The 22,915-nt window shown below is 53.8% G+C and overlaps 2 protein-coding genes across 4 annotated transcripts in view; one reads left to right on the top strand and one right to left on the bottom strand.

Annotated features, from left to right (window-relative positions):
- Morf4l1 (mortality factor 4 like 1) overlaps positions 1-4,674 on the top strand; it is a 31,861-nt gene extending 27,187 nt beyond the window's left edge. For 2 of the 3 annotated variants that reach the window (XM_042697777.1, XM_042697780.1), the window contains 4 exons: positions 286-374; positions 2,226-2,398; positions 2,935-3,019; positions 3,945-4,674. In XM_042697777.1, coding sequence (XP_042553711.1) covers positions 286-374; positions 2,226-2,398; positions 2,935-3,019; positions 3,945-4,029 — 432 coding nt within the window. In that variant the 3' untranslated portion in view covers positions 4,030-4,674. The remainder of the gene's footprint in view (positions 1-285; positions 375-2,225; positions 2,399-2,934; positions 3,020-3,944) is intronic. The other variant, XM_042697778.1, reaches the window with a different exon arrangement.
- A 1,999-nt stretch (positions 4,675-6,673) lies between these two features.
- On the bottom strand, positions 6,674-21,932 carry Ctsh (cathepsin H). The gene is made up of 12 exons (XM_042697781.1): positions 21,816-21,932; positions 18,217-18,248; positions 17,225-17,330; positions 16,303-16,373; positions 14,852-14,956; positions 13,111-13,197; positions 12,712-12,767; positions 12,235-12,316; positions 10,872-10,940; positions 8,142-8,248; positions 7,451-7,576; positions 6,674-7,031 (listed from the first exon to the last, which is right to left on the bottom strand). The coding sequence occupies exons 1-12, from the start codon at positions 21,904-21,906 to the stop codon at positions 6,956-6,958; spliced, it is 1,008 nt and encodes a 335-aa protein (XP_042553715.1). The 5' UTR covers positions 21,907-21,932; the 3' UTR covers positions 6,674-6,955.
- Between the last annotated feature and the right edge of the window lie 983 nt (positions 21,933-22,915).

Here is a 22,915-nt window from a genome sequence, read left to right as displayed (position 1 = left end):
AAATTTATTAGTCACTACTTGTGTGTACTGCTTGACTTTGTTCACCACTGGTGCTCACTAGAGCCATGTCTCCAGTCTGGCTTTTGCTGATTAATTGGAGATGAGAGTCATAACTTTCTGTGCAGGTTGGCTTCAAACCATGATTCTCAGATCTCAGCCTCCTGAGTCGCTAGGATTACAGCCTCTGGATAGAGCTTGGCTAATTGCTTACATTTGCATAAAAGCTTACTCTACATATACTTTTTTTTTTTTAAGGCATTTATATTGAAGTTTTTTTTTTTCTAGCTCTTTTATCTTCCTGCTAAGAAGAATGTGGATTCCATTCTAGAAGATTATGCAAATTATAAGAAATCTAGAGGAAACACAGATAATAAGTAAGAGTATACTCTTTTCAAGTAGATCCTAAGATAGTTTTCCTTTATTTTAAATGTCAAACATCTGCAATTTCTTTTTTTTTTTTTGGTCGGTCGTGGATGCTGAACTCTGGGCCTGGGCCGCTGTCCCTCAACTCTTCAGCTCAAGGCTAGAGATCTACCACTCGAGCCATAGCGCCATTTCTGGCTTTGTTCTGCTTATGTGTTGCTAAGGAATTGAACCCAGGGCCTCATGCATGCAAGGCAAGCTCTCTACCACTGAGCCACTTTCCCAGCCCCACATCTGCAATTTCTAATTTGAATTAGTGCCATCAGAAATGAGCAAGCTGGCTGGGTACCTGTGGCTCATTCCTGTAATCCTAGCTACTCAGGAGGCTGAGATCTGAGGATCACAGTTCAAAATCAGCCTGGGCAGGAAAGTCCGTGAGACTCTTACCAATAACTACCAGAAAACCAGAAGTGGTGCTGTGGCTTAAGTGGTAGAGTGCTAGCCTTGAACTGATAGAGCTGAGGGTCAGTGCCCAGGCCTAGAGTTCAAGCCCCACAACCGACAAAGGAAAAAAAGAAATGAGCAAGCTAGAATGGCTCATACCTTTCATCTTAGCTACTCAGGAGGCTGAGATCTGAGGATTGCAGTTTGAAGCCAGCCTGTGCAGGAAAGTCTGTGAAACTCTAATCTCCAATTAATCACCGGAAAACCAGAAGTGGTGCTATGGCTCAAGTGGTAGAACATTTGCCTTGAGCTGAAGAACTGAGGGACAGAGCCCAGGTCCAGGGTTCAAGCCCCACAACTGACCAAAAAAAAAAGAGTGAAATATTCACTGGTTTGATAGAGATTTTCTGACAAGCTGTTGTTTTTCTTAGTGTCTAAATAGTTGGATTTTAGGCACCTTGAAGGTATTATGTAGGTATGTACATAATCATTTAAAATGGATAATTTTCAAGTATAAAAACCTTGTTTTGAGAGTTGCAGTTTGTCACACTTTGTAGCTTTTTTGTTTTGTGCTGGTCCTGAGGGTTGATCTCAGGGTCTGGGCACTGTCCCTGAGCTTCTTTTGATCGAGGCTAGCACTTTTTTTTTTTTGTCGGTCATGGGGCTTGAACTCAGGGCCTGAGCGCTGTCCCTCAACTCTTCAGCTCAAGGCTGTGCTCTACCGTTTGAGCTACATACAGCACTACTTCTGGTTTTCTTTTTTTTTTGTTTGGGTCCGGTTGTGGGGCCTGAACTCTGGGCCTGAGCGCTGTCCCTCAGCTCTTCAGCTCAAGGCTAGCGCTCTACCACTTGAGCCACAGCACCACTTTGGCTTTTTTCTTTTTGCTTATGTGGTGCTGAGGAATCGAACCAGGCCTCAGGCATGCAAGGCAAGCACTCTACTACTGAGCCACCTTCCCAGCCCCCCACTTCTGGTTTTCTAGTGGTTTATTGGAGATAAGAGTCTCATAGATGTTGATGTTCCTGCCCGGGCTGGCTTTGAACTGTGATCCTCAGATCTCAAGCTCCTGAGTAGCTAGGATTATAGGCGTGAGCCACCGGCGCCCACCTGAGGCTAGCACTCTTAACCATTGAAGCCACAGTTCCACTTCCAGCTTTATGTTGGTTAATTGGAGTCTCATGGGCTTCAAACCATGACCCTTAGATCTCAGCCTCCTTAGTTGCTAGGATTATAGCTGTGAGCTACTGGTGCGTGGCTTTGTGGATTTTTAGTCTCATGCTCTTGTCCAGTCATTTAGGAAAAGGTCACAGCAGTTGATGCCGCTAGCTCAGTCATCCCCCGGAGTTGGGTGAGTTGTAGTAGTTGTTTTTGTGGAGGAGCATTACGTGGATCATGAGTGCTTGTGGTTGCATCTAAGGGAGTACGCCGTGAATGAAGTTGTGGCTGGGATTAAAGAGTACTTTAATGTGATGCTGGGCACCCAGCTGCTCTACAAGTTTGAGAGGCCTCAGTACGCAGAGATCCTCGCCGACCACCCTGACGCGCCCATGTCCCACGTGTATGGAGCACCCCACCTCCTGCGACTGTTCGGTAAGTGGGGCATTGTAGCACAGTTTGTTTTTCTGGAATAATCGAGTGCAAGTTAAAAGTAACTGGCTAAACCCACTCCTTTCCAACTGGAACTTGGCCCTAGAAGGTTCAATACAGCAAAATTGGTTTTAAATATCAAGAGATAGTTCTCTGGCAGTACAGGGTTTTGAACAGGCCCTTGCTCTTACCAGGCAGGGACTTTTTTTTTTGGCTAGTCCTGGGGCTTGAACTCGGGGCTGGGCACTGTCCCTGAGCCTCTCTGTGCTCAAGGCTAGCGCTCTATCACTTGAGCCACAGTGCCACTTGCGGCCTTTTCTGTATGTGTGGTACTGAGGACTCAAACCCACGGCTTCATGTATGCTAAGCAGGTAAGTTACTCTCACCACTGAGCTACATTCCCAGCCCCATAGGCAGGGACTCTGGAGCCCCAAGGAGTTTTAAAATGATGGAATTGAAAGCAAGTGCTGATGGTAAAGGCCAAACGCCTGGTTCTGCCCTGGGCAGTCGGTAACTCACTCAGCTCTCTGTGCGTGCAGTTCGCATTGGAGCGATGCTGGCCTACACTCCGCTGGATGAGAAGAGCCTGGCATTATTACTGAACTATCTTCATGATTTCCTCAAGTGAGTAATTGCATGTAGTAATAATATGAATTAGTTATGTCTACTGAAAGTTGGCAGATACATAATCATACTAAGACACAGGTGTCAGGAGATGGCGACTAGATAGATGGGTGTCATACAAATGGTGGAGAAGAAATGGAGGGTGGTTGAGGGGTTTCGTCATGCATGCGTATTTGAGGGCTGCATTCTTGGGGCTTGAACTTGGCCTGGGCACTGTCCCTGTGCTTTCTTGCTCAAAGCATTTTGGTTGTTAATTGGAGAGGAGATTCTTGTGGACTTTTCTGCCTGGGCTGGCTTCGAGGGGCAGCGAGGATGACAGGCGTGAGCCACCAGCACCCAGCAAGGACTGGAGCTTAATAACAGGCAGTGAGAAAAGGAGCTGGGAGTGCTGGTTCATGCCTTTGTTCCTAGCTGTAGGAAGCACCTAAGCACTCTTCCTTTTGGAGCGGGGCCCTGGTGGCTCACAGCCACTCAGAAGGTTGAGATCTGAAGATTGTAGTAGGAGGCCAGCCTGGGCAGGAAAGTTAGTGAGACTCTTACCTCCGACTAACCACTAAAAAGCTAAATGGAGCTGTGGCTCAAGTGGTAGAGCACTAGGTTGAGCACAAATAAAGGTCAGGCACAGTGTCCAGGCCCTGAGTTTGAGTCCCAGGACCAGCATAAAAACAACAAAAACCCTGTTTTGGGTAGCACTGCTGCCTAGCAGTAGGATGGTTGTGGTTTAACTGTGGCTTTCAGCTGCCTGTTTGCTGTGGGAGATGGGGTGGGGGTGCTGGACTTCATTCCTGTGTGCATGCATCTCTTCCATTGTCTTCTGTGTGGGCATTGTGATTGCTCACTTCCTGGGTGGTAGAGCCGTGTTGGGTGTAGTTTGTATGTATGTGCAATGAAATTTGAAAGCCTTAAAATGAATATTTACTTTTAGGTACCTGGCCAAGAATTCTGCGACCTTGTTTAGTGCCAGCGATTATGAAGTGGCTCCCCCTGAGTACCACCGGAAGGCCGTGTGAGCGCTCATGTGGGATCTGTGGAACACGTTGCAAGCGTGCGCACGTGTTTGATGTGTGTGACACGTTCCTAATCCTCCTCTTGTACAGACGGTGTACTTTGAAGATGTTAGTGTACTACAGAATTGATCATTGTTTCGTTCCATTTTAAACAGAGAAAATAAAAGGGGTTACCACTCCTTTTCCTTTTCTTCTTTTCTTCATTTCCAAGTCGCTACCAGTGTATCCAGTGAGGACAGCAGACAGCCGTCGCAGCGTCACCTTGGTGACACTGCTGCTTCCATGCTGGTGGTCTCTTCCTTTGACACTACGCACTTTGATAATACGTGTTAACGCCGTGTGAGCACGCTGACCAGTGCCAAAGGCCCGATCATGTGTAGAGCCGCACCTCGCCCGCTGTGCTTTGGTTTGTTTTCATGGTGCTTCACGCACAGACCGTCCTCTCCTCGCGACCCTCGCTCCCCACGCACTCCATCCGCTCAGTTGTTGAAGATTGGTGGCTTGTCTCATGGTTTTTGTATTTTGTGTCTAATGCACGTTTAACATGATAGACGCAATGCATTGTGTAGCTACGGTTTTCTGGAAAAGTCCAATCTTTTAGGAGTTGTTTTTCAGACCTTCAATAAAATTTTTTCTTTAAATTTCAAAGAGCCGTGTGCGTGTATGGGTGTGTCCAAACCATCGTCCACTCGAAGGGGGAGTTGACTAGCTTTTCTTCTTAGCTCTAAGCCCCAGCCACTTGGGTCATCTGCTAACAAGTTTGAAGTTCACACTATGGCCATGTTCCCTGTGCACCCTTATCCAGCGTCAGCTTGCTTTGTGCCTGCAATTGATACAGCTACTGGAGCAGTGTTCCCCTTGGAGTGAGCTCACTAGCAATTCAAGTGAGGGTGTGGGGTGACTGATATGCTTGCAACAGTGCATGGGAAGGGGGAAGGGGCTTTGGGTGTCCTGGTCACAATTGTTCTCCAGCCACTTGCCCCGTACGTATTTTGGGGAGAGTTTCCCTTTGGTATTTGGTCAGATGAACCTCTGCTCTTCCCTGCCCACCCCCTCTCCTCCAGCTTTTTTTTTTTTGGTCCCGTCCTGGGGCCTGAACTCGGCCTGGGCGCTGTCCCACAGCTCTTCAGCTCAAGGCTAGCGCTCTACCACTCTAGCGCTCTGAGCCACCTTCCCAGCCTCCCAGCTTTTTAAAAAAGCAGCTTTTGGCCAGATTTCTGCCATCTTCACACAAATGTGTTTGATATTCACCCTGTCACCCTTCACTCTTAAGAGCAGGTGTTCAGGGCTGGGAAGGTGGCTCAGTGGTAGAGCGCTTGCCTTGTATGCCTGAGGCCCTGGGTTCGATTCCTCAGGACCACATAAGCAAAAAGAAAAAAGCCGGAAGTGGTGCTGTAGCTCAAGTGGTAGAGCGCTAGCCTTGAGTTGAAGAGCTGAGGGACAGCGCCCAGGCCCAGAGTTCAGGCCCCACGACCGTACCCCCCACGCCCCCCCCCCCAAAAAAAAAAAGCACGTGTTCACCACTGACTGACACATTTCTTTTGGTCACGTGACCGACAGCTTTTCCATGTGCTTGTCTAGCTGTGGTTTTTCCATAGGTGCTTGTTTTCGTCGGCACAAGCATTGGTAGCTAATGGTGATGGCGTTTGTGCGGGAGCAGGGGTGGAGCGTCTGGAGGGAGGCCCCGCTTGGATTGGCTTGGCGCATGGAACATGGGAAGGCCTCAGTGTTGAACCGCCTGCAGAGGGTTTTTGTTTTTTTTTTTTAGTTTTTACTTGGGTCAATATTGACTTCATGTGTCTTAATTTGTACAGATGGCCTCCCCTTAAGTTGATAGAACAATTTTCTTGCCAGTCCTGGGGCTTGGACTCGGCCTGGGCACTGTCCCTAAGCCTCTCTGCTCAAGACTACCACTTGAGACACTGATCCTCACATCTCAGCCTCCTGAGTGAGATTACAGATGTGAGCCACCACCGTGTGGCTTTAGAACACTTCAAAACAATTTGCCTTAGCATCTAGGACTGGAGGCGGTGGAGCGGTGAGTTCCAGGCCCCTGTGGGCCGCATAGGAAGATGGCTGATTATGGCCTCCAAAGAGCTTTTATTATGTGCCTTATTTGTTGGTGTTTACTATGGTAGAATGTGTCACTGGGGAAATAACCACACATCTTGCCACCTGTATAAAACCCCATGAGCACTTCAGCTGGGTGGCTCACATCTGCCATCCTAGCTTCTCAGGAGGCTGAGATTGTGGTTCAAAGCCAAGCCCAGGCAGAAAAGTTGTCCACGAGTCTGTCTCCAGTGAATCACCAAAAAGCCAGAAGTGGAGAAAGGGCTTAAAGCAGTAGAGTGTAAGTCCTGAACAAAACAGTTCAGGGTCAGCACCCGGGCCCTGAGTTCAGACCCCAGTCAATACACACACGACCAGGCAGTGTGGAGAGTGGAGGATGAAGGGCCGAGGCAGGGGCTTCCCCAAGGCTTGGAGCCTCAGCCTGGGAGGGAAAGCAGGAGGGATGGTATAGAGAGGACAGAAGTTTCCAGCATGTTCCAGAAGGGCGGGGTGAGGAGGCTGTGGAGCCACCAGGAAAGGGTCTGACAGACCCAGGAAAGGGTCTGACAAGGCCACAAGCACCCAGCACAGGCCTGGCCACGGCAGGGCTCATGAATGTTTATTGATCAAAAGCCACAGAGCAGCGATCCCAGTCGGCGGGATGATGGAGAAGGCACTGAAGGCTCGTGGCTCTTGGGTCTGAAGATGGGGCAGCTCACCGCTGGTTCTCTTTTTTTCCTCTGTCCTTGGGCTTCTAGGCCCACGGGCTTGAGGGTAGAGGGCACAAGGGCCTGGTGGGTCGCCCCACTTCCTCCACCGCAGAGCGCGGGCCACCAGTCCCTCTCCTTGTCTGACCATCGTTCGCCTCTGCGGCCCTGGCTCACACCTGAGGGATGGGGTAGGAGGCGCAGGCCGCCAGGCCACACATGTTCTTCCCTCGCTCGATGAGGAAGTACCTGGGGGAAGAGGGGCGGCTAAGGCCTCTGGGGTGTTCCCCACCACAGGCCTTTCTGGAATGTTCTGCTACTCACTACGACCTGACTTGGACCCAGTGAATTTCCTCATCTGGCGGACCTGACTGGAAATCCTTTTCTCTCTTAAGCCACCAAATGAACTTGCTTTCTACCTACTCCCTCAGGATCAGCTGGGACTCCCAGCCTGGGGCTTGAACTTGGGGCTTCACGAAGCCTCTAGCCACAGCTCCACTTCTTTTTTTGCTGGTTAACTGGAGATAAAAGTCTCTCAGGTTTGTCTGGCCGGGCTGGCTCTGAGCCATGATCCTCAGATCTCTGCCTCCTGAGTGGCTGGGATTACAGGCGTGAGCCTAGGACTTCACCCCTCCCCCAACACCTAAGGGGACTGGGAAGCTGCTCACCCTTTGTCCCCCCAATAGGGACCCCAGGAGTTTTTCACAATCCAGTAGGGGATCCCATTTTCTTCTCCATAGCCGACCGCCAGCACTGCATGGTTGACTTTATCTGGAGTTTTATGACAGGTAGTACTAGGAACAAAGTAAAAATGGGTTGTTAGTGAGGAAAGACCATGCCACGATCCCCGCAGTGCTGAGTGTGTGTGTGTGCACGCACGCGTGTGTGTGCACCAGCGCTGGGCTTGAACTCTGGGCCTGGGCGCTGTCCCTCAGCTCTTCAGCTCAAGGCAAGTGCTCTACCACTTGAGCCACAGCGCCACTTCTGGTTTTCTGGTGGTTTATTGGAGATAAGAGTCTCATGGACTTTCCTGCCTGGTCTGGCTTTGAACCACACTTCTTAGATCTCAGCCTCCCGAATAGCTGGGATTACAGGCACCAGCACCATCACCCAACACAAATGTTTGCCATGTTTTCTGAGCCAGTGGAGGCCCTGGGTGGAGGGTGGAGGAGGCTGTAGCTCTGGGCTGGGGTATGGCCCTGGCTCTGCCCTGTTCCCTGGTGAGGCTTGGATATCCTTCCTGACCTGACCCAGCCATGGGCCCCACCCCAGGGTGGCCCAGAACCAGAGGGGACCCTGGGGGCCATGCAGCACCCGGCTGGTGTAGGAGCATCTGCTGGCTCCTGGAACCCCACTCACCTGGAGTAAACCCCACTTTTATACATCATGAAGTCTTCTGTCACCTCGAAGGCGAAGCTCACAGGGTTGTAGAGAGCCACGGCCTCCACCATGGCTGCCTCGTCGTTCTGTGGGCGGACATGACAGACCGCATCATGGGCTGGGGTCCACTGTCAGACAGCATCATGGGCTGGGGTCCACTGTCAGACCGCATCATGGGCTGGGGTCCACTGTCAGACCGCATCATGGGCTGGTGTGTGTGTGTGTGTGTAAATCCCGCTTCGCTAGCGGAAACTGGGCCCTGAGCTAAGCCCTGCACATGCCCGCTCCTCCTGGAGGAGGGCCTTTGGGCGTTTTTGCCTCGACTTAGCCTTGTCCCTACAGACTGGTGCTCTACCACCTGAGCCACAGTTCCACTTCCAGCTTTTGGTGATTAACTGGAGATAAGAATCTCATGGACTTTTTGGTGGGGCTGGCCTTGAATCGTGATCCTCAGATCTCAGCCTCCTGAGTAGCTGGGATGACAGGCGGGAGCCGCCAGTGCCTGACTCAAGAGTTTTTTTTAGTTGGCTTCCAACTCTTCCTTCCTGAGTTCGTCCTCTCCCCTCTCATCCTGTGTAGATCCCCCCTCCCTCCCACGTCCCACCACAGGGCACAGCATGGCCTCGCTCTCACAACTGCCCCTAGGCTCAGGGCCCTGAAGGGAGGGCTTCACTACCCGTCTCTACCCCAGGACCTGTGCACACACTCAGTCAGTCTAGGAAACAGCTGGCAAAGCCCAGGGATTTTTCAGTGCAATAACGGTTAAGACTCAGAAGGTGGAGAACAAGGGCGGAGTCTCCTGAGTAGGCCCTGCCCCTTGGGCAGGGGGAGCAAAGGTAGGGGAAGGGGTGGGTAGGTGAGAGCTGAGGCAGGCCTGCTGGACAAAAAGTTAGTGAAACCTCATAGCAACAGTGTGAGCTGGGTTCTGGTGGTGAAGCCTGTAATCCCGGCTACTTAGGCTGAGATCTGAGGATTGCTACTTGAGGCCTGGGAGGTAAAGCCCATGAGACGCATACTTCCAGTGAGCCAACAAAAAGCTCAAAGTAGAGCTGTTGCTCAAGTGGCACAGTGCCCAAGCCCTGAGTTCAAGCCTCAGGACCGTCACAAAAACCTGGGAGGGGCCTCAGGTTGTAGAGTGCCTGTCAAGCAGGCTGAAGGCCCTCAGTTAAAAGTCCCCGCGGGTGGTCTGCACCCCACACAGCTCCAACCCAGTGCCAGAAGTTGGGAGGGTCTGGATCAGCTCACGTTAACATCCCAGGTGAGGGCACAGGTTCTGTGAGCAGACGCCAGGGCTCTGAGAACAGGAGGAGGAGAGGAGGGCGGAGAGAAGCCCTCCCGCCCGCCCTCCCGGCTCTTGAGGTGGACAGAGAAATCAGGTGGCTCCTTCTAGACGCTTGCAGACATGTGGAGTCCAGGGGGCTCAGTGCAGAAATGGCAGGTGTCACACAGGCCTGACCAGCCCCTTTCCACAAATGTCCCTCGACCTGAACACCGCAGCCGCACTACAGCTGCACCTCTGCACTGCGTGTGTACCTCTTTACCGTGTCTGCACCGCACCTGCACCCCTGCACCGCACCTGCACCCCTGCACCACCTCTGCATCACATCTGCACCTGTACGGCATCTGTACCCCTGCACCGCACCTGCACCTCTGCACCACGTCTGCACCTCTGCACCGCATCTGCATCACATCCGCACCACATCCGTACGGCGTCTGCACTGGGCTCCAGTCCATAGCTGACCCCTGAAGCGGTCTCCAGTCCAGGCCCAGGACCAAAGGACTCTATCCAACTTCTCCGTGGACTGCAGTGCTCACAGCCCTCGGCAGGGGGAGCCCGTGAGCCAGAGCAAGTGGCTAAGGCGGGTAACGGGTGAGGACCCTGAGCCCTGGTTCTGGAAATGCCAGGACTTCAGTTCCAGTCCAGCCTCCACCTTGGCTGGGCAGCCTGGGGCATGACAGACACTCTGAGCCTGTTGCTTCTTTCCCAAGGGTTCCTTGTCTATAGGAGATGGCAATGCAGGGCAGACAACTCAAGCTGTTAGGCACTATAGCCCTGCAGGGGCGGGGCAGGCGGGGAGGCGGAGGCTGCAGCACCCGGCCGCCCTGACTGGTAGACCACACTCCAGGCACTGACGTCACTCACACGCTTCCTCTGTTCTAGTAGACAGGGATTCAGGTCTGCTGCCTTCTTTTCTGTTTAATGGCACTGGGGTCTTAGGCCTGGACCCAGGTAGGCCGGGTCACTCTGTCGCTGGGCCAGGCCTCCAGCTCCTTTTCTACTGGAGATTTTGAAGCAGGATCTGGGTGCTTTGTCTAGGAGGTCACTGGGACCACGATCCTCCTATTTTATGCGTCCTGTAGTAGCCGGGCTGACAGGTGTGCACATTGTGCCCAGCTATCACTGAGAAAGGGGGTTAACTTTTTTTTTTTTTTGCCTAGGCTGGCTTCCTGAACCCTGACTGTCCTGATCACAGCCTCCCATGCTGCGGGAAGTGTGAGCCACTGCCCCGGCTCCCTGTTTGCATTTTCCACACAAGAGGCAGACCCTCCAGCCTGGAGCCTCTCGTGGACCTGGAGCTCAGAAGCAAAGTATTCCACTGGTCCAGGACTTCCAGACTGCCATCCTGCTGAGTGCGCGTCAGCGGAGGAAGCCAGCCGGCGTCTGCGCATCAGAACACAGTCCCCAGGCAGAGGCGGCCGGGCACTCACCAGCGTGATGTTGGCGACATCTTTGACAAACGCGATGGCCTTCTGGGGCTGGAACTTGCAGTTGCTGTTCTGCTCCAGGCAGGCAGACGATGGAAGGCAAGTTAAAGACACCTTGCCCAAGATGGGGTCTGCCCACCCCAAAGTTAAGAAAGCAAACTCCCAGCCGGGCACTGATGCTCACACCTATAATCCCAGCTATTCAGGAGGCTGAGATCTGAGGGCAGGAAAGTCTATGAGACTCTCATCTCCAACACACCACCAAAAAACAGGAAGTGGTGCTGTGGCTCAAAGTGGTAGAGCACTAGCCTTGAGTACAAAAGCTCAGGGACGGTGCCCAGGCCCTGGATTCAAGTCTAGCACTGGCACAAAAGATGACAGCATCTCACAAGCAGAAGCTACATGGCCGAGGGCCTCGATGAGGGGATCACTACAGGAATGACTGGAAACATCAGGCTGAGCACTCAGGGGCCGGGCTGGCCCTGGCGCGCTCTGGCAGAGGTGGGCACCACTGGGCAGGCCGACACAGCACCGGGCAATGTGGCCAGAAATGGAGTGAGAGCCTGTGTGGTGGGGAGGGGTGGGAGGGTCAGCCCAGAGAGCAGTGCTGACCAAACAGAGGCGTTCTGTGTTCTACAGCACAGCACAGGGGCGGGCAGGCCCAGAGCCTGAGACTCAGCAAGGGGCTGGGGCTGATTGGTTGGTGCATTGACTGGTTGATGTGTTGATTGGTTAATGTGTTGGTTGGTTGATACACTGATTGGCTGATGGGCTGAGGGGAAGTCAGGGGTGAGGAGGGGAGACTTGAAGTCCCCAGAGGGCTGAGAACAAGACCCCACTGCAGTCGGAGATGAACCTAGTGGCTTGGGGCAGGCTGCCACACCCTTTGTTTTGGTGCCAGTAGTGGGGCTTATTAATGCTGAAGATAGGGGTGCTCTACTCCTTGAGCCACACCTCTACTTCTGGCTTTTTGGTGGGTCACTGGAGATATAAGTCTTAAGAGACTTTCCTGCCTGTACTCCTTTTGAATTGAGATCTTCCGATCTCAGCCTCCTGAGTAGCTGGGATTACAGGCGTGAGTATCAGTGCCCAGCCATGCTCTGTGTGGAAGCAAGGGACAGGGAGAATGGTGGGGCCCCAAGGAGCCCTTGGGAAGTCTGCATGGTCAGCAGGCTGCCTGGGAGAGGGCCTGGGGGTCAGCGGCCGACATGGGGCAGGGCCCCCGTTGGAGCACCAGGGGGTGCCCAGATGCGGGAGGGATGGGGGATGGGGAGGAGCAGAGTCCCTGCCCACCATGAGCATGAGGGCGTAGGCCAGGGAGGCAGGGAGGAGGGAGGAGGAACGGTGGTGGAGGCCCCAGAATTACCTTGCCCTTGTAGGGGTAGGTGTCCTCTCCCATGATGCCCTTGTTGTAAAGGATGTACTCGAAGGCCTGGCTGGGGAGCCCCCTGAGGAGAGCGCACGCAGGTGAGCACCCCGAGCCTGGCCTCAGAGACAGGTGAGGGGGGCAGCTGGAGGCGGAGATGTCAGAATCAAGTTCAGCACACTTGCCAGGCACTGGTAGCACATGCCTGTCGTCCCAGCTACTCAGGAGGCTGAGAGCTAAGGAACACAGGAGTTTCCCACACGCCCAGTCCCTAGTATGCCACCAGGAGGCGCTGTGGAAAGAAGATGGACTACAGGAAGCAGCAGCAGCAGCACCCTAGCCTGGCTGCACGGACTCTCCCGGCAGGCTGGACACTGGGGTGTGAACAGGGCCGTGTCTGTGGCGGCTGTTGGATCTGACAGTGGCGACCATTGGAAGAGAGGGTTGGGGTCGGGGGGAGGGGAGGGAGGGATGTACCCTTGACAGCCATGATTGTTGAAGTCCTGGGCGCAGTCCACCAGCTGCTGCTCAGCCTGGAGGGAAAGCACGAACCCCAGTGAACCCAAGGCCGGTGGGGACTCAGCACAGAGATGCCGACTTCCCCTAGCTGATGCCCGTGACCAACCAGCATCGTGTCAAGATGACACGATCAGCCAGGCACTGGTGCTCACGCCTGCAATCCCAGCTACTCAGGAGGCTGAGATCTGAGGATCCAGGTACAAAGCCAGCCCAAGAAGGAAGATGTGAAGTGGAGCTATGGCTCAAGGGGTAGAGCACCAGCCTTGAGCAAAAAAAAAAAAAGCTCAGGGACAGCGCCCAGGCCCTGAGTTCGAGCCCCAGCCCTGGCCACCCACATCCTCGGGGTCACCATCTTACCAGAGACAGCATCTTGCCGCTGGTGATGGCCACGGCGGACTCCAGTGCGCCGGTGGTGGAGAAGGTCCAGCAGCTGCCGCACGCGCCCTGTGGAGGCCACAGGAAGTCAGCAATGGCCCCTCACTTCGTGAGGCCTAGGTGTCCCCTGAACCCCACTGCAGAGTCTGGCTCTTCGGAGTCCCCCTACTCCGCATAGCCTTGCTATGCGGCCCCAATTGGCCTCAAACACACAATCTTACTGCCTCTCCAGTGTCGGGACTACAGGCATATGCCGCCATGCCCGGCAGAAAGCTAGTTTTGAAGCCCCTCTGTCATGAGACCTTGAGGAAACCACCTTGTCTCTGTTTCTAGAAAGCAATAGGTCTGCGAGGGGACCCGATGCTGAGCTTGCCACTGTTGGCTGAGCATAGAGCAGCCGCCCAGGACTCCATGGGTTCCTTCCAGTGCACAGACTTTTCTGCCTCCCAGATATGGTCGGCATGGAAGGATGTGGCACTGGGCCCACAGGACTTCTTAGAAAGTTAAAAAAAAAAAAAAGCCAACTGGTGCTGATGGCTCACGCCTGTCATCCCAGCTACTCAGGAGGCTGAGATCTGAGGATCACAGTTCAAGGCCAGCCCAGGCAGGAAAGCCTGAGAGTCTCTTCTCTCTAATTAACATCAAAAAGCCAGAAGTGGAGCTGTGGCTCAAAAGGCCAAGAACCAGTCTTGAGTGGAAAAAGTTAAGGGACAGCGCCTAGGCCTGAGTTCCAGTCTCAGTATGGGCACATCTGAGCATGTACGTGCACACACGTACACGTACAAATGTGAAAAAAATTTTTTGTTTTGGTCTTAAGGCAGGGAGTCGAACTTGGTCCATGTTGCCTCCACTTGCTGGCTGGTGCTCTACCAACTGCACCACACCTCCGCCCCGCCACAAGTTTCCTCATGCAGTTTCAGTGGAAAGCCAAGCGTGTGCAGAAAAGCTTCTCAACTGGGGCCGGCAGAGGGCGCTGTGCCCACTCTATGCACCTTCTCTATGTCCAGCCTGGTGTAGGCCATGCTGGACGGGGCTCCCTCACAGCCCCTCTGGAACCAGCGAGGACTGGATCCACGTGGGGTGCAGGGCAGGGGAAGGAGGCCACAGGAGGCAGGTAGGAATGGATCCTGGTGCCTAATCTCTGAGGAGCACAGGAAGCATGTTTTGGATGACAACAGGGCAGTCCTGGGACTCACAGGTAAGTATAGGTACCCTGAGAGATGGAAGAGGGAGCCACGTGTCAACTTCAGTGATGTGTGTCTGTGTGTGTGTGCGTGTGTGCGCATGCGCGCGCATGCACATGCTGATACTGGGACTTGAACTCAGGGCCTAAGCACTGTCCTTTAGCTTTTCCACTCCAGAAAGGTGCTCTACCACTTGAGCCATGGCTCCACGTCTGACTTCTTGCTGGTTTCACTGGAGCTAAAGTCTCACGGACGTTCCTTGCCTGGGTTGGTTTCAAACAATGATCTTCAGATCTCAGCCTCTTGAGTGGCTGGGATGATAGGCGTGAGCCACCAGTGCCTGGCAAGCAGCTAGATTATTCATAAAACAACCACCTCAGGGCTGGAGGACAAGGAAGAGCAGAGTCGCAGCTGAGCAGTGGGCGGAGGCTGCGGTGATTCTCGGAGCTTCCCCCCCCCCCCCCCCCCCCCCCCCTCCCCGGCTCACTCCCTGCAAACGTGGCCACTGTGAGGAAAGCCTGGGCCTACCGCGTAGATACCTGGTTCTTCACTGCGGAGACAAATTTCCCTTTCTTCCGCCAGTCCACAGAGGGTGGGTAAGGCCCAGTTCCCCGAAGGTAGTTGCTTTTTGTGGCCGAGCAATTCTGAAACAACCAAAATATATCATTTTCAGGAAAAAGGACAAGAATACCTTTGATCTTCCCTCTACTCACCCCAAAAGTGGAATTAAAGTGGAATTGGCAAGCAGGATGCTGGTGGTTCATGACTCATTTTAGCTCATCAGGAAGCTGAGATATGAGAGTGAAAATTCAAAGCCACCCAAGCAGAAATGTCCATGAGATTCTTTTTGTGTGTGTGTCAGTTGTGGGGCTTAAACTCAGGGCCTGGGCGCTGACCCTGAGCTGTTTTGCTCAAGGCTAGCGCTCTACCACTCTAAGTCACAGCACCACTTCTGGTTTTCTGGTGGTTCATTGGACAGAAGAATCTCAGAGGCCAGGTGCCGGTGGCTCACGCTTATAATCCTAGCTACTCAGGAGGCTGAGATCTGAGAACTGCAGTTCAAAGCCAGCCCAGGCAGGAACATCCATGAGACTCTTATCTCTAATGAACCACCAGAAAACCAGAAGTGGTGCTGTGGCTCAAGTGGTAGAGCACTCACCTTGAGCTGAAGAGCTCAAGCTGAAGGGATAGTGCCCAGGCCCAGAGTTCAAGCCCCACAATGGACCAAAAAAAACAAGTCTCAGAGACTTTTCTTTCCCTGGGCTGGCTTCAAACTGTGATCCTCAGATCTCAGGCTCCTGAGTAGCTAGGATGACAGGCCACAAGCCATCGGCACTTGGCCATGAAATTCTCATCTCCAATTAACCATCAAAAGGCTAGAAGTGGAGCTACGGCTCAAGTGGCAGAACACCAGCCTTGAGCAGAAAAAGCCAGAGTGGGAGGCCCTGACTTCAGGCCCTAGTTCAGGTATGGAAAAGAAACCAACCAACCAAAAACAAACAAACAAAACCCAACTCTCCAAAAACCAACAAACAAAACCCAACTCTCAATTTCCACTGAGCCCCTGTATTATTTTATGGTGTAAAGCTAGATCAGAGTACATACTGCCACAATCAGTGCCTGGACTGAGCGGGAGACCCTTGCTACTTTCCTGCACACACACACACACACACACACCCCTCCTTATCCCTCATTGGCTGCAGTTGAAGATAAAATTGCATCTAGACAAGCAGAGTGGGCCAAAGATTTGAGGGGAAAAAATGCATTTTGGGGGAGGGGGGTTGCTCGTCCCAGAGCTTAAATTCAGGGCCTGTCACTGTCCCTGAGCTGCTTTTTGCTCAAGGCTAGCTCTCTACTCCTTGAGCCACAGTACTACTTCTGGCTTTTTGGTGGTGCATTGGCGAGAAGAGCTTCATAGGCTTTTCAGTTCAGTCTAGCTTCGAACTGCAAATCTCACATCTCGGGTGGCGTTTCAATGAATCACACCTACCTGAGGCAGCGTCCAAAGATATTGGTGTTTGATTTCAGCGAAACTCAAGTCTGAAAATTGGTTGAGCGCCACTGAAAGGGAAGAAGAGGAAGACTGAAGGAGAGACGCTTATGCAGTGGCTAGTAAGAGTTTTCTGTTTATAGACTATAACTAGACTCCACTAATTAATTGTTTTGTGTGTGCCCGTGCTGGGAGGTTTGAAGTTAGGTTCTCATACTCTGACTTAGCTTTTCCTGCTCAAGACAGGTGTTCTTCCATTTGAGCCACAGCCCCATTTCTGGCTTTTTGCTGGTTCACTGGAGATAAAAGTATCTCAGAGACTTTCCTGCCCAGGCCGACTTGGAACCGTGATCTCCAGATCCCAGTCTCCTGAATAGCTGGGATGACAGGTATAAGCACCACGGCCCAGCCTGAGTCTCTGTTGCTGACGATCTCAAATCCCCGATGGGTTCTGAGAGGCCCTAGCCCTTCTTCCCAAAGGGCATGGAGGAAGAGCACCCCGGGTACTTTTATTATTATTATTATTATTATTTTTGCCAGTCCTGGGCTTGAACTCAGGGCCTGGGCACTGTCCCTGAGCTTCTTTTGCTCAAGGCTAGCACTCTACTATTTGAGCCACAGTGCCACTTCCACCTTTTTTCTGTGTTTGTGGTACTGAGGAATTGAACCCTCACAAGCGCCCCACTCCCACCCTGCACTTTTTTTGGGGGGGGGGGAGGCTGGTTGTGGGGCCTGAACTCTGGGCCTGGGTGCTGTCCCTCAGCTCTTCAGCTCAAGGCTAGCGCTCTACCACTTGAGCCACAGCGCCACTTCCAGCTTTTTTCTTTTTGCTTATGTGGTGTTGAGGAATCGAACCCAAGGCCTCAGGCATGCAAGGCAAGTGCTCTACCACTGAGCCACCTTCCCAGCCCCCGCCCAGTACTTTTAAATGTGTGGTTCCTCTTGTTGTGGGCATTGATCTTCCTCCAGTTGCTGGCGAATGTCTGGAGCCTCTGTTGGTATTCCTCCGCGCTGTACGTTTTTTGATGCTGAAACAAGCATTCATCATTCGTCAGTACATCAAGGAAGCAGCTTGCTGCGGAGGTGCAGAGGCAGGGGCAGTGAGTTTCCTTTCTGCCATCCTCCTCCTCCTCTTCATCCTCCTCCTCCTCCTCCTCATCACCATCACCATCAATCATCATCATTATCATCATTTTCTGTGCTGGTCCTGGGGCTTGAATTTAAGGCCTGCTGTTTCAACCTTTTTGGCTTAAGGCTGGTGCTCTACCACTTGAGCCACAGCTCTGCTTCTGGCATTTTTGGTGGTTCATTGGAGATAAGAATCTCACTGGCTTTTCTGTCTGGGCTGGCTTGGAACTTCGATCCTCAGATCTACAAAGGTGCTTTGAGCACAGAATATAGAAAGGAATTTCATCTCTTTCTTTCCTTCCTTCCTTCCCCCCTTTCTTTCTTTCTTTTTTCCTTCCCTCCTTTCTTTCTTTCTTTCTTTCCCTCCCAGTACTGGGGCTTGAACTAAGGGCCTGAGCACTATCTTTGAGCTTTTTTTTGCTTAAGGCTAGGCTAGCCCTCAACTGCTTGAGCCACACCTCTACTTCTGGCTTTCTGGACACACAAGAAGTGTCACAAACTTTTCTGTCCAGGCTGGTTTCAAACCTCAATCCTCAGATCTCAGCCTCCAGAATGTTTAGGATTATGGGCGTGAGCCACCATGCCTGGCTATGAATCTCATTCTGAAAAGCTCCCAGCCACACTCGTGGATGGGGGCTGCTTTCTGCTACTAGTTCTTCCTTAGGGTTTGCAAATCATGAAGTCTGAAAGCCCCTAGGACTTTCCTTCCAAATCTGGTGTTGTTTGGTTTAATAATAGGAAACTTGAGAGGTGAAAAACTTCAGAAAGAAGAAGTTGGGCACCGACCTGAATCATCCAAGACTTGAAGTGAAACTTCTCTGTTAAGAAAGAAAATTAAAATTAGATCGGGGTCATTGTTCTTGATCTGCATTTTAGAAAACAAGACACCACAGATAAATGTTACTTAATTCTGAGTGCAAAAATGGAACTCGATGCTGTTTTATACCCTACAGTAATTTTGAAAAATAGCAAATGTTTTTCTCATAGTGGACAGAAAGAGAGAGAGAAAAGGGAGAGAGGGAGGGAAGGAGGGAGGGAGGGAAGGAGGGAGGCAGAGAGAGACAGAGAGGAAAGATATCTCCCCTCCCTCCCTCTCTCCCCTCCCCCCACCAACGAGGGCCTCACTGTATAGCCCTAATTGGTCTCAAACTCATGATCCTCCTACTTCAGCCTGCTGGGTGCTGGGATTACAGGCATGCACACCACACCAAGCAGTAAGAAAGTTTTGGGGTTTTTTTTTGTGCTAGAGTTGCAACTTGAATTCGGTGCTTCGGGATCTCCACTCCCTTTTGCTTTCTTCCCTCAAGGCTGGCACTCTCTCACTTGAATAGTTGCCATTTATTTATTTGTTTGTTTATTTTCTTTGCCAGTTTTGGGGCTTGAACACGATCTGGGCACTGTCCCTTAGCTTTTTCACTCAAGGTTGGCGCTCTACCACTGGAGCCACGCCTCCATTTCCAGCTTGTTGCTGGCTCATTGAAGAGTCTCACAGATTTTCCTGCCTGGGCTGGTTTTGAACTGGGAGACACAGAGATGTCTCCTGAGTAGCTGGGACGACAGGTAAAAGCCCCCACAATTTTATATCCATGGGTTTAGGGTGATGAGAGGAAAGGGGGGCTTCTGGAAGCAAAGGGCCTCGAACATCGGCCCTGGTGGAATCCACTCTCCATGTTCGCAGGGGGCACACCCCAGGATGTACCCCATTACTCTACACACACACACACACACACACACACACACACACACGCACATTTTTTTTTTCAGTCGTAGGGCTTGAACTCTGGGCCTGGGCGCTGTCCCTCAGCTCTTCAGCTCAAGGCTAGCGCTCTACCACTGGAGCCACAGCACCACTTCTGGCCTTTTCTGCTTATGTGGTACTGAGGAATCGAACCCAGGGCCTCATGCATACAAGGCGAGCACTCTACCACTGAGCCACCTTCCCAGCTACCATTCAATACTAAAATCTCCTTTTTTGGCTCCTAGATTTGCTTCAGAAACCAAGCTGCGGCCATGTTCCCTGGGGAAGTGTCTCCCCCCAACACACACCTGAGCAGTGCTTCAGGGGGTTTCCAGTCCTGGGTTAGGGGCCCGACATAGTCAGCACCTTCAAAGAATCCGGCCTCAACTGGGGACCCTGGTTTGCGGCAGGGAAGTTCAGGGCTGGCCTGTGCATCTGGGGGCTTCCAAAGAGTGAGTAGAGTGAACCCTGGCTCCCCGCCCCCCATCTTAAACTCAAGGGCTTATGTTCTTACTTGGCTTTTTCTTTCCTCTAGGCTAAAGCCCTACCACTTGAGCCGCACCTCCATTTGCAGTTTTTTGCGGGTTCACTGAAGATAAAGAGTCTCAAAGATTTTTTTTTTTGCCCCAGATGCTTTTGATCCTCAGATCTCATCCTCCTGAGTAGCGAGGATCACAGGCATGAGCCACAGATAGCAACATGTGACACCCAGACACATGCTTTTATTTTTAGTTACTTTATTTTTATTTATTTTCTGCCAGTCCTGGGGCTTGAAGTCAGGGCCTGGGCACTGTCCCTGAGCTTCTTTTGCTCAAGGTGAGCACTCTACTACTTGAGCCACAGTGCCACTTCTAGCTTTTTCTGTTTATGTGGTACTGAGGAATCGAATCTGGGGCTTCATGCATGCTAGGCAAGCACTCTACTACTAAGCCACATTCCCAGCCCCCAGACACCTATTTTTCTATACTGAGTTTCTTAGGGCTTAAAAGAGTCGGGAGGAAGCCAGGTGCTGGTGGTTCACACCTGTAATCCCAGCTACTCAGGAGGCTGAGACCTGAGGATCACAGTTTGAAGCCAGCTTGAGCAGGAAAGTCTGTGAGACTATTAGATTCTTTTTTTTTTTTTTTGGGGGGGGGGGTCCGGTCGTGGGGCCTGAACTCTGGGCCTGGCCGCTGTCCCTCAGCTCTTCAGCTCAAGGCTAGCGCTCTACCACTTGAGCCACAGCGCCATTTCTGGCTTTTTTCTTTTTGCTTATGTGGTACTGAGGAATCAAACCCAGGGCCTCATGCATGCAAGGCAAGCGCTCTACCACTGAGCCATCTTCCCAGCCTCCAGTCTGTGAGACTATTATCTCCAATGAACCACCAGAAAATCAGAAGTGGTGATGTGGCTCCAAGTGGTAGAGCACTAGCCTTGAGCACAAAAGCTCAGGGGCAGAGCCCAGGCCCTGTGTTCAAGCACCATGACCACCACCAACAACAAACAAAGGTGGAGAGAAATGAATAATACCGTGCAGTACCTGAGCATATGAAATTGAAATTCCAATGTCCATAAATAAACATTAGCACAAACCCCTTGTTGGTTTATTTACCTACTGACCCTGACCTCTCTCCTCCTTCCACAGCCCTGAAACAGTGACTACAGAAAATGAACGGAACACAAAGCTGAAATATTTACTAGCAGGTCTTCACAGGGCTTTGCCACGCCCCGCTTTAAAGCCAGCTCTTCTGTGCCAACCTCGCTTGCTCCTGGTGGGCAGCTTGCCAAGGTAAAGCAAAGCTGTGGCCGCCTGGGGCGGGCTGGACTGGAGTCCAGGGCCTGGGGCCCTTCCTTCCAGAACAGGTGGAGGAGGAAGGGCTAAGGCAGTCAGAGCAGACAAGACTCAGCCTAGCACCTGGAGAGCGCCCCAGGGCGCTGTGGGGGCTCAGGGGCTGCAGGGGGTCGCAGATTCTGAGGAGTCACTGGCACCAGGCTTGCTCCCAAAGAGCGGTTTACAACCCTGCACACGACATTATATGGATGTGCCCGTCCTGGGGCTTGAGCTCCAGGTCTAGGCGCTGTCCCTGAGCTCTTTTGCTCAAGGCTAGAGCTCTACCATTTGAGTCCCAGCTCCGCCTCCAGCTTCTAGCCGGCTGATTGACGATCAGAGCCTCAGGGCCTTTCCTGCCTGGGCGGGCTTTGAACCGTGATCCTCCTATCTCGGCCTCGGGAGGAGAAGCTGGGGTTGCAGGCGTGTGCACCGGTGTCCACGCGCGACACCCGGGCCCCCGCGTCCAGCGAGGGCGGCCACGGGCGGGCGGGCGCGATCGCCCCGGGCAGGGCGGGCGCGATCGCCCCGGGCAGGGCGGGTCCGATCGCCCCGGGCAGGGCGGGCGCGATCGCCCCGGGCAGGGCCGCCCAGCGCCCGCCCAGCGTCCCCGGCAGGTTCCTCCGGGACGGAAGGGCGGGCGCGCGGGCAGCGCAGGCCGCCGGCGCGGGGCGTGCGGGCCGTGCGGGCCCGGAGGCCGCCCTGCTCCCCGGCCCCTCCCTCCGTCCTCCCCAGCCCTCCTCCCTTCCCGCACGCACCGCCCCTGGGCCTGCGGGGTGCCAGTCCCGTCTCCCCCAGGCCCCCACGCTCTCGGACACCCCTTCGCGGCTCTGGGCCTACCTAGGGCGTTCACGGACAGCGAGGCGGCGCTGCGGGCCGGGGCGCTCAGGAGCCCGAGCCCGGCGCACACAAGCGGCAGCGCAGCCCACATCGCGGCTGCGGCGGCGGCGGCGGCGGCGGCGGCAGCGGAGCAGCGCGCACTGGCCGCGGGCGGGGGGGCGCTGGGGGGCCGAGAGCTGAGGGCGGGGCCATCACGGGGCGGGACCAGGCCTTTGAGCCAATGGAGCTAGCAGTTGTTGGGAGCGGGTCGGACGAGGGCGTGGCTTGTCGACTCGGGGCGGGGCGACGCGGAGACGTGGTCCTATCATTGGATCTAGATACGTGGGCGGAGCAAGACGAGGGCGGAACCCGGCGGAGGAGTGGTCAATGGAGCTGTCGGCTGGGAGGGGGCTGGGTCAGACGGGGGCGGGTCGTGCCGCTCGGGGCGGGGCTCCGTCTCTGGGCTCGGGAGGCTGAGGACTTGGAGCGGAGCCCTGGCCTGGGCGGGGCCGGGGCGGAGCATCAGGCGTTGAAGGGTCGGGCTGGGAGGGGTGCTTTACCCCTGGGCGGGGTCGGGGGCCGGGGGAGCAGGGCCCGGCGGCCCCTGGGGCTGCTCCGTGGATTCGAACTCCGGGACGTGGAAGGTGTGGGTCCCAGCTGCTCCTTCCCATCTGCTTCCTCCCTGCCCGGCCTGCCTGCCCTGCCTGTCCCCCACATCAGGAGCCCTCGCCCCTTGTCCTCCCTAGCCGCCTCCCTCTGGCTGTCCATCTGGGCTGGGGATGAAATGAGCCTTAGAGGAACTAGACCTCCTCTGCGGGCTGCGCCACTGCTCAGCCCACAGGCATCGGTTCCGCGGGGCAGGGAGGCCCGGCCCGGCCCTGGAGTGGCGGGGCTGAAGGAGGAAGTTGATCTGCAAGGCTCTGCAGGTGGGAGAATGGAGTGTGCCCCTCCCACTGCCCACCCCCCAAGAAGAATGGGATCCAGACGCTCCAGGGTGCAGGCCCAGCACCTGCAGGGTCAGGTTCTTTCCTGATGGCACGTGTGTGTGTTTGTGCCATTCCTGGGATTGAACTCAGGGGCCAAGCGCTGCCCCTGAGCATTTTTACTCAACGCTAGTGCTC

Source organism: Dipodomys spectabilis, unplaced genomic scaffold (genome assembly GCF_019054845.1).
Source record: "Dipodomys spectabilis isolate Male_0828 unplaced genomic scaffold, ASM1905484v1 ptg000228l, whole genome shotgun sequence".
Classification (NCBI taxonomy): domain Eukaryota; kingdom Metazoa; phylum Chordata; class Mammalia; order Rodentia; family Heteromyidae; genus Dipodomys; species Dipodomys spectabilis.
Note: the sequence above shows the minus strand (reverse complement) of the source record. Positions and strands in the feature narration are given on the sequence as shown.